The sequence below is a fragment of the Oncorhynchus mykiss genome, chromosome 5, assembly GCF_013265735.2.
Source record: "Oncorhynchus mykiss isolate Arlee chromosome 5, USDA_OmykA_1.1, whole genome shotgun sequence".
In the NCBI taxonomy this organism is placed as follows: domain Eukaryota; kingdom Metazoa; phylum Chordata; class Actinopteri; order Salmoniformes; family Salmonidae; genus Oncorhynchus; species Oncorhynchus mykiss.
In genome coordinates this window covers 38,235,386-38,253,030 of record NC_048569.1, presented here as the reverse complement: position 1 = coordinate 38,253,030, position 17,645 = coordinate 38,235,386, and the positions used below count along the sequence as shown (strand labels likewise).

At 42.5% G+C, this 17,645-nt stretch overlaps 1 protein-coding gene across 1 annotated transcript in view; it reads right to left on the bottom strand.

Moving 5' to 3' along the window:
* The window catches only part of LOC110523763 (WD repeat-containing protein 70), an 86,006-nt gene that overhangs the window by 63,260 nt on the left and 5,101 nt on the right, over positions 1-17,645 (bottom strand). The window contains exons 7-9 of the mRNA XM_021602756.2: positions 13,396-13,529; positions 7,131-7,284; positions 3,857-3,933 (exon numbers count right to left, since the gene is read on the bottom strand). Of these exons, the coding sequence (XP_021458431.2) occupies positions 3,857-3,933; positions 7,131-7,284; positions 13,396-13,529 (365 nt within the window). The remainder of the gene's footprint in view (positions 1-3,856; positions 3,934-7,130; positions 7,285-13,395; positions 13,530-17,645) is intronic.

The window sequence follows — 17,645 nt, the reverse complement described above, 5'->3', positions numbered from 1 at the left end:
TGCTTTGAAAGTTCCTAGCTCCAGCAGTAAAAAAAAAAAAGCATTTAACCAGGAAGGCTAGTTGAGAACAAGTTCTCATTTACAATTGCGACCTGGCCAAGATAAGGCAAAGCAGTGCAACAAAAACAATAACACAGAGTTACACATGGAATAAACAAACATACAGTCAATAATACAATAGAAAAAGTATATATACAGTATGTGCAAATGAGGTAGGATAAGAGAGGTAAGGCAATAGGCCATAGCGGCGAAATAATTACAATATAGCAATTAAACACTGGAGTGATAGATGTGCAGAAGATGAGTGTGCAAGTAAGAGATACTGTGATGCAAAGGAGCAAAATAAATTAAATAACAGTATGGGGATGAGGTTGTTGGATGGGCTATTTACAGATGGGCTATGTACAGGTGCAGTGATCCGTGAGCTGCTCTGACAGCTGGTGCTTAAAGTTAGTGGAGGGAGATTTGAGCCTCCAGCTTCAGTGATTTTTGCAATTAGTTCCAGTCATTGGCAGCAGAGAACTGGAAGGAAAGGCGGCCAAAGGAGGAATTGGCTTTGGGGGTGACCAGTGAAATATACCTGCTGGAGCGTGCACTACGAATGGGTGCTGCTATGGTGATCAGTGAGCTGAGATAGGGCGGGGCTTAACCTAGCAAAGGCTTATAGATGACCTGGAGCCAGTGGGTTTGGCGACAAATATTATGCGAGGGCCAGCCAACGAGAGCATACAGGTCGCAGTGGTGGGTAGTATATGGGGCTTTGATGACAAAACTGATGGCACTGTGATAGACTGCATCCAATTTGCTGAGTAGAGTGTTGTAGGATATTTTGTAAATGACATCGCAGAAGTCAAGGATCGGTAGGATATTCCGTTTTACGAGGGTATGTTTGGCAGCATGAGTGAAGGATGCTTTGTTGCGAAATAGGAAGACAATTCTAGATTTAATTTTGGATTGGAGATGCTTAATGTGAGTCTGGAAGGAGAGTTTACAGTCTAACCAGACACCTAGATATTTGTAGTTGTCAGAAGCATCTAGAGTAGTGATGCTGGACGGGCGGGCAGGTGCGGGCAGCGATCGGTTGAAGAGCATGCATTTAGTTTTACTTGCATTTAAGAGCAGTTGGAGGCCATGGAAGGAGAGTTGTATGGCATTGAAGCTCGTCTGGAGGTTAGTTAACACAGTGTCCAAAGAAGGACCAGAAGTATACAGAATGGTGTCATCTGCGTAGAGGTGGATCAGAGAATCACCAGCAGCAAGAGCGACATCATTGATGTATACAGAGAAGAGAGTTGGCCCGAGCCTCTTATTACCAGTGCAGTAATAACTAACAATACCAAACAATACATGCAACCCCAAAAATGTAAATAAAGGAATTAAGAAATACTGAAATAGAACGAGCGATGTCAGAGTACGGAATATAAATATATACTGCATGTATATTATGGTGTGTATTGACATTTTGGACAGTATATGAATAGAAAAGGTGTGTACAGCAGTAGATATATACGATGAGCCTTGACTAGAATACAGTTATACATATGAAGTGGGTAAAACAGTATGCAAACATTATTAAAGTGACCAGTTTTCAATGACAATGTACATAGGGCAGGGTTGAGTACTGGGTGTTAGCCAGCTTGCAATGGTGTAAAGTACTTAAGTAAAAATACTTTAAAGTACTACTTAAGTAGTTTTGGGGGTGTATATGTACTTTACTATTTATATTTTTGGCAACTTTTACTTCACTATATTCCTAAAGAAAAGAATGTACTTTTTACTCCATACATTTTCCCTGACACCCAAAAGTACTCGTTACATTTTGACAAGAAAATGGTCCAATTCACACACTTATCAAGAGAACATCCCTGGTCATTCCTACTGCCTCTGATCTGGCGGACTCACTAAACACAAATCCTTCATATGTAAATGATGTCTGAGTGTTGGAGTATGCCCCTGGCTATCTAACAATTTTAAAAAAACATTTAAAATATAAATTGGTGCAGTCTGGTTTACTTAATATAAGGAATTAGATTTTTTTTTATACTTCTGATACTTAAAGTACATTTTAGCAATTCCATTTACTTTTGATACTTAAGTATATTTAAAACCAACTTTTACTCAAGTGACTTTTACTTGAGTCATTTTCTATTAAGGTACAGTGGGGCAAAAAAGTATTTAGTCAGCCACCAATTGTGCAAGTTCTCCCACTTAAAAAGATGAGAGAGGCCTGTAATTTTCATCATAGGTACACTTCAACTATGACAGACAAAATTAGAAAAGAAATCCAGAAAATCACATTGTAGGATTTTTAATTAATTTATTTGCAAATTATGGTGGAAAATAAGTATTTGGTCACCTACAAACAAGCAAGATTTCTGGCTCTCACAGACCTGTAACTTCTTCTTTAAGAGGCTCCTCTGTCCTCCACTCGTTACCTGTATTAATGGCACCTGTTTGAACTTGTTATCAGTATAAAAGACACCTGTCCACAACCTCAAACAGTCACACTCCAAACTCCACTATGGCCAAGACCAAAGAGCTGTCAAAGGACACCAGAAACAAAATTGTAGACCTGCACCAGGCTGTGAAGACTGAATCTGCAATAGGTAAGCAGCTTGGTTTGAAGAAATCAACTGTGGGAGCAATTATTAGGAAATGGAAGACATACAAGACCACCGATAATCTCCCTCGATCTGGGGCTCCACGCAAGATCTCACCCCGTGGGGTCAAAATGATCACAAGAAAGGTGAGCAAAAATCCCAGAACCACACGGGGGTACCTAGTGAATGACCTGCAGAGAGCTGGGACCAAATTAACAAAGCCATCAGTAACACACTACGCCGCCAGGGACTCAAATCCTGCAATGCCAGACGTGTCCCCCTGCTTAAGCCAGTACATGTCCAGGCCCGTCTGAAGTTTGCTAGAGAGCATTTGCATGATCCAGAAGAAGATTGGGAGAATGTCATATGGTCAGATGAAACCAAAATAGAACTTTTTGGTAAAAACTCAACCCTTCATGTTTGGAGGACAAAGAATGCTGAGTTGCATCCAAAGAACACCATACCTACTGTGAAGCATGGGGGTGGAAACATCATGCTTGGGGCTGTTTTTCTGCAAAGGGACCAGGACGACTGATCCGTGTAAAGGAAAGAATGAATGGGGCCATGTATCGTGAGATTTTGAGTGAAAACCTCCTTCCATCAGCAAGGGCATTGAAGATTAAATGTGGCTGGATCTTTCAGCATGACAATGATCCCAAACACACCGCCCGGGCAACGAAGAAGTGGCTTCGTAAGAAGCATTTCAAGGTCCTGGAGTGGCCTAGCCAGTTTCCAGATCTCAACCCCATAGAAAATCTTTGGAGGGAGTTGAAAGTCCGTGTTGCCCAGCAACAGCCCCAAAACATCACTGCTCTAGAGGAGATCTGCATGGAGGAATGGGCCAAAATATCAGCAACAGTGTGTGAAAACCTTGTGAAGACTTACAGAAAACGTTTGACCTATATCATTGCCAACAAAGGGTATATAACAAAGTATTGAGATAAACTTTTGTTATTGACCAAATACTTATTTTCCACCATCATTTGCAAATGAATTCATAAAAAATCCTACAATGTGATTTTCTGGATTTTTTTCTTCTCAACCTATGATGAAAATTACAGGCCTCTCATCTTTTTAAGTGGGAGAACTTGCACAATTGGTGGCTGACTAAATACTTTTTTGCCCCACTGTATCTTTACTCAAGTATGACAAATGAGTACTTTTCCACCACTACCAGCTTATAACAGTGCGTTTGTCTGTCCCTGTGAACCTCAGATTCACCGGCACAGAGAAACGCACACGCACATACAACTCACCCGTCGTTGGAGCAGGTCATAAACTCGTCCTTAATCTTGGGGTGCCAACAGCCGCTGTTCAGCATGGCAGTGTGACCCTGAAATAAAAAGACAGAAAGGTAGTTAAATGGCTATAATTTGACCCAATCAGCACTGAGGAATCTGGATTTCAACAAGCAACGACCAAACATCTATTTTACGGAGTGGCACGTCGTGCATAGCAGCCTGATCTCACTGCTCCTAGTTAGCCCTTGGTCCTTCTCCAGAGAAAAGAGATGGACCTACAGGGAAGGAGAACCCCCCTGACACTGAGCCACTGACCCCTAAACACCAGAGCCAGCCAGGCCCAGTGGAGCTCCCTCTGCCTCAAAACTGAGAGCTCATAGGACTGTGACCTCCAGCAGGGTTCTGCTCTGGTAAAAAAAGCACTCACAGAAATAGCCATAACAAATAACATCTTCAAAGAGCGACTGCCCAGAGAGAGGCCCTCTTGCACCGAGAGGGCAGGGGATTTCTCCGACGTGCAGCCGAGAGTTCAGACATGACATATCTCAACCTGACAGAAAGGACAGGAGTTGAGCAAAATGACATCAGTGTGTGAATTTTGGAGAGGCCTGCCTGTTAGCCCTTTAACCATGGGACTGGACACGGCCCGGCTTCCACAGTACTATGTTCCCCTTTACCACGACTTATCAAACCGTCATTCTCTCTCATTTATAGCATTTAAATGCTATATCTCCCCATACTGTAAAATACAAGGACTACGTTGAATTTTCACAGATGGAGAACAAAAAAGTATTTCAACCTATACTTGTAATGCTTAGGGTACAGTCCACAAATGGTGTTGTATGTTTAGCGCTTATATGGTTTTGTAAATGACTGAATTAATTCCACGTTCTGGCAAAAGGCATCAAAACAAACAGCTCCGGTCGTTCACAGTCTTTTAATTGGACTGGAGGAACTACCGTTGCTATGCACCTCTGATTCCCCTCCTCCCCAACAGAACAGGAGAGGACAGCCAACTGCCAATGCCTGATTAGAACCAGACTGACACACATGGGATAAACAAAACATATAGTCAATAATACAGTTGAAGAAAATCTATATACAGTGTGTGCAAATGAGGTAAGAAAGGGAGGTAAGGCAATGAATAGGCCATGGTGGTGAAGTAATTACAATATACCAAATAGACACTAGAGTGATTGATGTGCAGAAGATGAATGTGCAAGTAGAGATACAGGGGTGCAAAGGAGAAAGATAAATAAATAAATAACAGTATGGGGATGAGGTAGTTGGACAAGTTATTTACAAATGGGCTATGTACAGGTGCAGTGATCTGTGAGCTGCTCTGACAGCTGGTGCTTAAAGCTAGTGAGGGAGGTAAGAGTCTCCAGCTTCAGTGATTTTTGCAATTCATTCCAGACATTGGCAGCAGAGAACTGGAAGGAAAGGCGGCCAAAGGAAGAATTGGCTTTGGGGGTGACTAGAGAGATATACCTGCTGGAGTGCTATGTTGACCAGTGAGCTGAGATAAGGCGGGGCCTTACCTATCAGAGACTTGTAGATGACCTGAAGCCAGTGGGTTTGGCGATGAGTATGAAGCGAGGGCCAGCCAACGAGAGCGCACAGGTCGCAGTGGTGGGTAGTATATGGGGCTTTGGTGACAAAACGGATGGCAGTGTGATAGACCGCATCCAATTTGTTGACTTGCTCTAGCGACTCCTGTGGCGGGGCGGGCCGGGCACATGCATGCTGACACGGTCGACAGGTGTACGGCGTTTCCTCCGACACATTTGTGCGGCTGGCTTCCGGGTTAAGCGAGCAGTGTGTCAAGCAGCAGTGCAGCATGGCGGGTCGTGTTTTGGGGGACGCATGACACTCAACCTTTGCCTCTCCCGAGTCCGTATGGGAGTTGCAGCGATGAGACTGTAACTACCAACTGGACACCACAAAATTGGAGTGAAACACACATTTATTTTTTTTATTTATTTTTATCATGGCTCTCTTGTCCCTCTGCAGCAGACATGATGAGCAGTATGTTTAGAACATCGAATTGCCATAAAATCACAGTATCGAATCGCAATACATATAGAATCGTGAAAATTGCAATGCATATCATATCGCTAACCAAAGTATCATGATAATTCCCAGCCCTCTCTCACACACTGTGTGTGTGTGTGTGTGTGTGTGTGTGTGTGTGTGTGTGTGTGTGTGTGTGTGTGTGTGTGTGAGTGAGTGAGTGAGTGAGTGAGAGAGAGAGAGAGTGAGTGAGTGAGTGAGTGAGTGAGTGTGTGAGAGAGCATATGGGTGGGTGCTGTGCAAGAGACAGAGAGCAGAAGAGAGTGAGGGAGAAAGAGAGAGACTAGTGTGTGTGTGTGTGTGTGAGTGACTGAGTGACTGAGTGAGTGACTGAGTGACTGAGTGAGTGAGTGAGAGAGAGTGAGTGAGTGTGTGAGAGGGCATATGGGTGGGTGCTGTGCAAGAGACAGAGAGCAGAAGAGAGTGAGGGAGAAAGAGAGAGACTAGTGTGTGTGTGTGTGTGTGTGTGTGTGTGTGTGTGTGTGTGTGTGTGTGTGTGTGTGTGTGTGTGTGTGTGTGTGTGTGTGTGTGTGTGTGTGTGTGTGTGTGTGTGTGTGTGTGTGTGTGTGTGTGTGTGTGTGTGTGTGTGTGTGTGTGATGTAGGGATGTGAGATAATTAGTTTTGGACTACATTTGCTGGGTCACCTTCAGCAGAGCTGCAGAGCTTCACTACCCAAAACCCTGCTGCCAGCAACAGCCCCAATGGAGCATTGGATCCACAGGAATGTAGAGAGACAGAGCAACACCCTACAATAGTTATCCTACTGGGGAAGTCATCTCTATCACATCATTCTCACAGGTGTCTCAGCCACCATGCAGAACATGCTCTGCGAATGGACAATCAGCAACGGCCTTTTCGACAGCAAAAACTGTTCACCCAAGACGCATTGAACGAACGCGACCTTGGTCAGTGGTCGGTCACCACGGCATGATCTAGTTGTGAATGTCATCGTGACCCTCTCCTACTCCACTCTGACTGTTCCCAGCTGGAAGTACAGTACACATCATTACTCCCATACACAAACTAACCTGCAGCTGCAGAACATACAGTGCAGGGGTCATCCCTGACACAAAGCTAAGGCCCAGGCCCGAATGCTTGTTTGAGTGGCCACCGACAGGGGGGCTGGAAGGCCATAGTGTCCGATGGCTATATCTCTTCCCTTCTCAGTAACAGAGGAAGCACATATCAGAGAGTAGGTGGTGGATGAGTGTGTACCTTGGTGTTAGCCATGTCCACGATGTACTGGTCTCCCTTGGGACACTCCATGACCGGGAACCCGTCGCGGTCCAACACCTTGGCCTGGGCATTCCCAGAGACCACCAGGATGACGTCACCAGTGATGCTGTATTGCAGGGACCTGATCTGGTGGCTGAGAGGGGACACAATGGGAGAGGATGAGAAAGGCAAAGCTTTTTTACTTATCATTCCCATGGATGCGTGCGGTAAGTGTCTTTGTGGGAGTTTCTGTTGAATTGGTGAGAGACATCTGCTAGGTCTGAAAGTGTACGGCATCAGAGCTACAGCGATGTCATATAACAGCTTTAAATCCCGAAGCAGTGTTAGACTAAAACCTGTTACCATAGGAACCGTGACAACAGACATCACAGAGAGTTAGCGGAAACAGTTGATTTGGACCAGACAGAACAACAGTGGATATGTCTAGGTCTGGGCCTCTCTCTGTCTTGTCCCTCAGACACAATGAACAGTCTGTTAGACTGGGACAGAAGAATGTAACACACACCGAAGCTAACCTTGGCTGCACTACACATAGTTGGGTTGCTTCTTTACAGCAAGAAAAGGAGTGGAGATTTTCAAATATGAGCCCAAAGATTGGGATTTAGCTACACCAGCAACCCATTCACAATACCAATCTATGCGCTGAACTGTTACCTCCTACTCCGCGCACACCACACGTGTCACGCAAACACACACATAACCACTCTCCCAAAGTGCAGATAGCAATTCAGGTCAATATCAAACTGCATTAACCCAGCAGGGGGTAGAGGGGCCAGCCAGGTTTCGTGCGGGGAGCCGAACGCTTAGGGAGTGGGACCATAGTGAAATAAAACTGGGTTAACATCTCTGTTCCTACCTCCAGGGTCTGGACCACAGACAGCCATCACTACATTTCCTTCAGAGGAAGAGTCAACAACACTGAAAGAATCAAGGTTCCTCATTAAGTGGAAATAACCCCTCGTTTTTAACTCTAGCGATGGAGAAACAGTGGGCTTCACACGGCTCTCCAAATACGGCCTAGTGTGTCAGTGACCGCAGAGACTATTGGACGGCTCTGTAATCAAATTTTATTTTTTATATAGCCCTTCGTACATCAGCTGATATCTCAAAGTGCTGTACAGAAACCCAGCCTAAAACCCCAAACAGCAAGCAATGCAGGTGAAGAAGCACGGTGGCTAGGAAAAACTCCCTAGAAAGGCCAAAACCTAGGAAGAAACCTAGAGAGGAACCAGGCTATGTGGGGTGGCCAGTCCTCTTCTGGCTGTGCCGGGTGGAGATTATAACAAAACATGGTCAAGATGTTCAAATGTTCATAAATGACCAGCATGGTCGAATAATAATAAGGCAGAATAGTTGAAACTGGAGCAGCAGCACAGTCAGGTGGACTGGGGACAGCAAGGAGTCATCATGTCAGGTATTCCTGGGGCATGGTCCTAGGGCTCAGGTCCTCCGAGAGAGAGAAAGAAAGAGAGAATTAGAGAGAGCATATGTGGGATGGCCAGTCCTCTTCTGGCTGTGCCGGGTGGAGATTATAACAGAACATGGCCAAGATGTTCAAATGTTCATAAATGATCAGCATGGTCGAATAATAATAAGGCAGAACAGTTGAAACTGGAGCAGCAGCACAGCCAGGTGGACTGGGGACAGCAAGGAGTCATCATGTCAGGTAGTCCTGGGGCATGGTCCTAGGGCTCAGGTCCTCCGAGAGAGAGAAAGAGAGAAGGAGAGAATTAGAGAACGCACACTTAGATTCACACAGGACACCGAATAGGACAGGAGAAGTACTCCAGATATAACAAATAATCAGGCTAAATGTGGCGTGGAGTTCGGCTAATAAGATTCAGGGAAAGCCCGCTCCAGCTCAGCCCATTGGTTCTCAAAACCCCTGAGAGAATGTATTCGTTGATGGGTTCCACGAAACAAACATTAAATACACACAGTGATACACATGTACACAAACACATACACAAGCTCTTCCTCTCATCTGCATCCGAGCATACAGTATTTAGGTTAGGTCCATTTAATTAAAGGGAGAAGATCCATTCCTCTGACATGAGGTAGTACAGTTAACATGAGGTGCGCTGAAGCAACACAACAACATGTTTGTGCATGTGTATGAGCATTTTGATAGCAGGGTTTCCTTAGCTGGTAATTGGCGTTTTTTGGCCAATAAAATTAATTAAAAGCCGATAAATTAAATAAAGCCATCTAAATTACATTCATATTCGTCTCCGTTTCAGCACCAGTTGGTAGACTTAAAAATACTCTGATCTTGTCGATTATTTAGGGTTGGGAAAGTATTTATGAACCATAAAAAGAGGCTTAGAGAGCCTTTACACACTAAATATATTGGTGAATAAAAAAATACAGTGGTTTGATTCATCCTGAAAGTTCGATCGATGGGATATTGGAAGTGTTTCCGCTGCAGTCATTTAACTGTCGTGGCGCACTTTGAACACGCTAGAACAGGCCACAAATCAGACAACCCATAGTAGAATAGTTGATCTATTTACATAGTCGGCTTGTTCCTCTAATTGTGGGGAAAATAACCGTTTAAATGGCCTTTGTTAAAAAGGCGATTCCAGCTTTCCATTCCTACTTCATTTATTTGTCAACTCCTAAATATGCTCTAACTGCAGTGTCATGGTTAAGCACCATACACCTCTGCAAATCCCTGTGAGTGCATAGGGGAGAGTGGGGCTAACTAACAGGTCAATTGTAGAGTAACTTTGATTTAAAACGCCACCCTATGAAGTGGTTTCTTGGAGAAGTACAAACAGGGAACGTGTTGCCCCGGGTGGAGGTTTACCCCAAGTCACCTAAACATATAGGCTTACATTATATTCACAGTGTTTATGCAAGATGTTTGGGACATAAAATTTGTCAATAGGATGGTAACTAGTTAAAAGATGACATTTGGGATCTAACTAATGATTGGCCCAACAGGGTAAACCCAGACAGACAACCCCATGCTTCAGCCTATGCTGCATCAGTTGGGCTACAGGTGGTAATGCTTATTGCTAATAGCATACCTAATAATAAGGACCGAAATATGGTAAATTGCCACATTCAGCTCTTCGACCCATGGTAATGTTGGAAGATTAGTGTACACAGAAATATAATAGGGAGAATAGCGTACAATAGTAGGCAACATCCATGTCTATTGCCTGCACTAACCACGGAACTGTGTGATGACACGGCCAATTAATTATTGCACCATGCGTCGGGTTCAAACTGTTACGACTTGGTCTGCTCTCCGCTACATAACCATTTAATCACCCTACATGTTTTGTTACTAATGATCCTCAGCAACAACCACACGGCCGTGACGCCGTTTACAGAGGAAGCAAACGAAGGTAATCGAAACATGTCATTAAATGGAATGATGTAGGCTATAGCAACTGAATAGAACTAACAGTAAATTGGCAGTTGAATATATGTGGTTATTAGGCATATTGACAGTCGATACTGATAGAGGCTAATACTTAACATGATACAAATAGGAAACAGAGGACGTCTGGGTAGCCTATAATTAACAGTGGCCATCAGTGCAAGTTAAAATGCTGTACAATTTAAATGTAAAACTTTACTTTAAGTTGATTTGCTTCAGGTTGCTGCCATATGAGTGGTTTCACGTTTGTCTCCAGCGATTATAAGATAAAATAGATTTAAAAGTGTAATTTATATTTACAATTCCCGTATCCAAACAGATTACTCATTTATCAATAGTTCTTATCAAGTTATACATGTAAAAAACATTAGCCCGAGACTGCCACGCGCAGCTCCCCCGGGACTGTCCCGCAGAATAAATATCAGCCCACAGAGAAATGCACGAGATTGAACTGGTCGATCTCAAAGGTATTCCTGGTAGATTTGCAAACTTTTCTGTAAAAATAAAAAAATAAAATTATTTGTTTTCCCCGTCTTGGGCTGTTGGCCGTAAGTGTACCCGATTCAGCTGCCCTGCGCGCCGGGAAGGCAACTGTTGTCATTTTGAACCATTTCATGTGTCTGAAGGTACAAAGCTACAGCAAAGTTGATTCTGTGAGATTTCATAACATTTAAAACCATGACTAGAGAAGACTGTCAATGAATACAGCAAAGAGCTGTGTTTATGTTGAAGTTCTTACTCAGCACTGTCAACACTTTGTATCGCTGCAGCAGTAATGAATGAGTAGGAAAGTGTTTCTATAGGCTTGCGTTGTTAATATTAGAGGCTTGGGTCTTTTTTAATATCAGGGAATATTTCACTTCCTTTGTTCATTGGAGTAACAACATGAATTTGTGCATGAGGCAGAAATAATGTGGTGCGACTCGAGTTTTGCCGCCAGTTGGAAGACGATGTCCCTTTTTGGTCAGTGTCAGTGGAGGAAAGGGAGAGCGGAGGGATGTTGAGAGACTGACCTTGAGTCTGCTGCTCTCTCCCTCTGCTGAGACTGACCATAAGATGCAGGCACCATCAGCCCGGTAAAATAAATAAATAAATAAATGCTAATTATTTAAATGCATGCTCACTCAGGTGTGCCTCACAGGTGAATGCTATGATCCCTTATTGATGTCACCTGTTAAATCCACTTCAATCAGCGTAGATGAATGGGCAGAGACAGGTTAAAGAAGGATTTTTAAGCCTCAAGACAATTGAGACATGGATTGTATATTTGTGCCAGTCAGAGGGTGAATGGGCAAGACAAAAGATTCAAGTGCCTTTGAACAGGGTATGGTAGTAGGTGCCAGTGTGTCAAGTACTGCAACGCTGCAGGGTTTTTTCACACTCAGCAGTTTCCCCTGTGCATCAAGAATGGTCCACCACCCAAATGACATCTAGCCAACTTGACACAACTGTGGGAAGCATTGGAATCAACATGGGCCAGCATACCTGTGGAATGCTTAATACCATGTAGAGTCCATGCCCCGATGATTTGAGGCTGTTCTGAGGGCAAAAGGGGGTGCAACTCAGTGTAAATTAAAGTGCATGGAGAATGGTGTTTATTTCTATCTACAAAAATTCAGTCCATGTTTTTTCCACTTGGAACCGGTAGGTTCACTAGGCTTTACTCATGGTTTCCTCGCGTGTAAAGGTGTTGGAATTAAGTCAAGGTCAGAATATGGCATATCTGTAGACACCACCACACCTTCATTTATTCCATCTCCACCCCAAACAAATAGCTGGTGAATAGCTTGCTATTCTCATGCTTAAATTCAAGGTCAGAACAGAGAGAAAAGAGCATAGAAAGGGAATTATGTTCCATGTACGTTTGGTTAACTCGGGTCTGAATTCCCCCCACAGTGAAAAGCCTACAAGGGGATACGTTTTACTATTGTAGTGGACAAATATGAGAAGAACGTAGGCAACTGTGCAACTCGCTATTCAGGTAGGATGCTATTTTTTTAAAACGTATTTTTTATATGAAAAATGTAAACAAAATATCATTATTGTGTATCATTGTTATTATTGTAGGCCTATTTATTGGTCTAAACCAGCTCCTTAAGAATGCCGAATGTGTTTTGTTTCATTCTGTTGAGACATTTTGGTTGGCTAAGTGAAGTTTGATCTGTCTTTATAATTGTGTGCCGCATATTTAGTTTAAGGTTTAAGTAGGCTTGTTGTAAAATTAATATTGTTAGCCTATTGTTATCATTTGTTGGTTACGGTAGGCACCAGCCTTTCTTAGTAATTGCTGCAATTGCGACCAGAGTTACTCCTATTATCTACCAATATAATGCTTATCTTAATAAAGAAAAAATATTTGGATAACAAAATTCATGAATTAGCCTCCTTCTGTACACCTATATCTGTATAGCAGACGCAGTAGCCTATCTGGCAAGGATAAAGAAATGCATGTCGGTGTCGGGCATGCCGCCGGCACATCTATCTCTGGGGCTAGGCCTACGTTTCTCTTTCTTCATATATATTAATATCATACAGTGGATTCCTAAGCCTATAGGTGTATGCATGCAATGCCCTGATGCATTTATCACTAAAATCTCTGACAGCTGAACCGTGATGTGGACAACTATTGTTTAAGGAAAGTAAAAACCAATAAGACAACTGGCTGTAAAGTTTTGCATAGTGTTTTTGTCAATTGTTATAAGCTTCTTTTTTAAGGTAAAAATGGCTCATTTGGCCAATATCCCTCGTTTATTGATGGCTCTGGCTGCATGGGTGGACGGCCTAATGGGTTACGCTCCCAATGCACTCCGTTTGATAGGCATGCGTATGTTCTAGTCTAGGTGGTGGACACACCATTCGCAGGGCTGTATTGTTCTGAAGGAATTCAGAGCTGCATCCATCCCAGCAAAGTCCCAGAAGCGCACGTCAAAGTCGTATCCCCCGGTGACCAGACGGGCTCCAGAGGGGTCCAATGCCAAGGCCGACACCTGAGGAGGGAGGGAGCAAACAGAGGTTACTTTCACCTGCCAGGGACCTTAACCACTTAACTAACACCTAGTTGCTACTGGGTTAACAGCACACCACCTAACCAGCCAGCTTAGTGCACAATGGACACAATCTTGGCTGAGGGTCCCAGTAGTTTGTCTGGATGTGCATTGCCTAGCCTTAAAACGCTAGAACCGCCATAGGCCAACGGCCACTGACATTTGATTTAGTAAATTAAAGAAATCAATCCCCCAAAAAAGCTTTGTCCTGCTGCTTCCCTGACTTATTCTAAATGTTTGTATTTTACACAAGCTCATTTGTCAGAATTTTAAAACCACAGAGGAGGTACGTAGTGCCTTTTACTCCGTTTTTTTCACACCTATTCCTAACTTAACCCGCAAGACAATGTGCTGTAGGATGTTGGTACCCAGCCAGGCGCTACACAATTGAATTTAAATTAGGCCCAACTAAATGTTAAGGAGGGTGACGAGGTTGATTTAATTGTGAAAAAATAGTGTAATGCCTATTTATCAGCGTCGGAGCTCATGTTAATAATTTGACCGTGCGCCTTGTGAGTTGATACCATTCTCTTTGACATTTGACTTTGTAAAAAGAAGCTGTTACGGGACTGTTTTATTTACCTCAACTCTATTACTAATCAAATGTACTGTAAGGGAAATGAAAACATGCTGTGTTGCAGTAGGCCTTTAGAATAATACAAAACATATCCTTTACTCTATCTAACTTCATGAGTGGGAAACAAACGACGCCAGTCAGCCTGCACAGCCGGCCATCGAAACTACACACTGTACCCAAATTTCACACATAAGAGTTCATCTATAGACAGGATTACATTTTTCAATATTCTGATGAGTGACAACATTAGGCCTATCAGTTGTCAAATTGAACATGAAGAGATGGGCGCATCTTGTAATTTACAGAGGCAGGGAAAGGATCATCACTTTATTGAATTGTCCTTCAGAGTCACATGCAGGTAAAACACTTTGATTTCTATATAGTATCTGAAAGAAGATATTCTGGCATTTATATTACACTTAACTTTGTCAAATAACTCTCATAATTCAAGAAGTACAGCTCTATTTCCAAGAATATCAGTGCTGTACATGTATTCATCACATGACCACACTCGCAGCAGCACTTCTCTGGCTACTGTGCAAAAACGAGTAACATAATAAACTTAAAAATCTAATATGCTGTTAATTTATGCAATTCATCCTTTACAATTGTTCATGCACTGACACTTTTGTTTAGGAATACAGCAAATAATTTAACCTGGCTGACTACTAGAAATACTAATTATACTATTTAATTATAATATTTTCATGAATTATACTATTTCATTATACTATACTAATTCATTATACTATTAATTAATTACTCTATTACCAATCAAATCTACAAATAAAGTTGATCAAATGGATTTGTGTGTGTGTCTGTGTGTGTGCGCGTGTGATTGCGTGCGTGTGATTGTTTGTGTGTATGTGTGCATGTGTCCGTGTGACTGGTCTAAGTCTAAGATCATTGTAGAAATATACAAAACATATTCTTGAGTCAAAACAAATGACTAGTGTGTTTTTTTAGTGTTTTGATCTATTTCCACAAATAATTATTCATGAAATTAATCCTTTATAATATATATATATATACAGTTGCAGTCGGAAGTTTACATACACCTTAGCCAAATACATTTCAACTCAGTTTTTCACAATTCCTGACATTAAATCCTAATAAAAATTCCCCGTTTTAGGAAAGTTAAGATTTTATTTTAAGAATGTGAAATGTCAGAATAATAGTATTGAGAGTGATTTCTTTCAGCATTTATTTCTTTCATCACATTCCCTGAGGGCTAAAAGTTTACATACACGCATTTGGTAGCACTGCCTTTGAATTGTTTAACTTGGGTCAAACGGTTCGGGTAGCCTTCCACAAGCTTCCCACAATAAGCTGGGTGTATTTTGGGCCATTCCTCCTGACAGAGCTGGTGTAACTGAGTCAGGTTTGTAGGCCTCTTTGCTCGCACACACTTTTTCAGTTCTGCACACATTGTCTATGGGATTGAGGTCAGGGCTTTGTGATGGCCACTCCAATATCTTGACTTTGTTGTCCTTAAGCCGTTTTGCCACAACTTTGGATGTATGCTTGGTGTCAATTGTCCATTTGGAAGACCCATTTGCGACCAAGATTTAACTTACTGACTGATGTCTTGAGATGTTGCTTCAATATACCCACCTAATTTTCCATCCTCATGATGCCATCTATTTTGTGAAGTGCACCAGTCCCTCCTGCAGCAAAGCACCCCCAACATGATGCTGTCACCCCCGTGATTCACTGTTGGGATGATTTTCTTCAGCTTGCACACCTCCCCCTTTTTCCTCCAAACACAACAATGGTCATTATGGCCAAACAGTTCTTCAAGGACATTTCTTCAAAAAGTATGATCTTTGTCCCCATGTGCAGTTGCAAACCGTAGTCTGGCTTTTTTATGGCAGTTTGGAGCAGTGGCTTCTTCTTTGCTGAGCAGCCTTTCAGGTTGTGTCGATATAGGACTCACAATGTCCTCTGTTGTTGCTCTGGGATTGATTTGCACTTTTTGCACCAAAGTACGTTCATCACAGAATGCGTCTCCATCCTGAGCGATATGACGGCTGCGTGGTCCCATAGTGTTTATAATTGCGTACTATTGTTTGTACAGATGAGCGTGGTACCTTCAGGCATTTGGAAAATGCTCCCAAGGATGAACCAGACTTGTGGAGATCTACATTTTTTTTCCTGAGGTCTTGGCTGATTTCTTTTGATTTTCCCATGATGTCAAGCAAAGAGGCACTGAGTTTGAAGGTAGGCCTTGAAATACATCCACAGGTACACCTCCAATTGACTCAGATGATGTCAATTAGCCTATCAGAAGCTTCTAAAGCCATGACATAATTTTCTGGAATTTGCCAAACTGTTTAAAGGCACAGTCATCTTAGTGTATGTAAACATCTTACCCACTGGAATTGTGATACAGTGAATCATAGGTAAAATAATCTGACTGTAAACAATTGTTGGAAAAATTACTTGTGTCATGCACACAGTAGATGTCCTAACCGACTTGTCAAAACTATATAATAGTTTGTTAACAAGAAGTGTGTGGAGTGGTTGAAAAACTAGTTTTAATGACTCCAACCTAAGTGTATGTAAACTTCCGACTTCAACTGTATGTATGTATGTATGTATGTATGTATGTATGTACACACACATATCGGTCAAAAGTTTTAGAACATCTACTCATTCATGTGTTTTTCTTTATTTTTACTATTTTCTACATTGTAGAATAATAGTGAAGACATGAAAACTATGAAATAACACATGTGGAATCATGTAGAAACCCAAAAAACTAACAAATCTAAATATTTTATATTTGACATTCTTCAAAGTAGCCACCCTTTGCCTTCATGACAGCTCTGTACACTCTTGGCATTCTCTCAAACAGCTTCATGAGGAATGCTTTTCCAACAGTCATGAAGGATTTCCTACATATGCTAAGCACTTGTTGGCTGTTTTTCTTTCACTCTGCGATCCAACTCACCCCAAACCATCTCAATTGGGTTGAGGTCGGGTGATTGTGGAGGCCAGGTCATCTGATGCAGCACTCCATCACTCTCCTTCTTGGTCAAATAGCCCTTACACAACCTGCAGGTGTGTTGGGTCATTGTCCTGTTGAAAAACAAATGATAATCCCACTAAGCGCAAACCAGATGGGATGGCATATCGCTGCAGAATTGTGTGGTTGCCATGCTGGTTAAGTGTGCCATGAATTCCACATAAATCTCTGACAGTGTCACCAGCAAAGCACCCGCACACCATCACACCTCCTCCATGCTTCACGGTGGGAAACACACGTGCGGAGATCATCTGTTCCCCTACGATAGGAGGTTGGAACCAAAATCTCAAATTTGGACTCATCAGACCAAAGGACAGATTTCCACCGGTCTAATGTCCATTGCTCGCATTTCTTGGTTCAAGCAAGTCTCTTCTTATTATTGGTGTCCTTTAGTTGTGGTTTCTTTGGAGCAATTCGACCATGAAGACCTGATTCACGCAGTCTCCTCTGAACA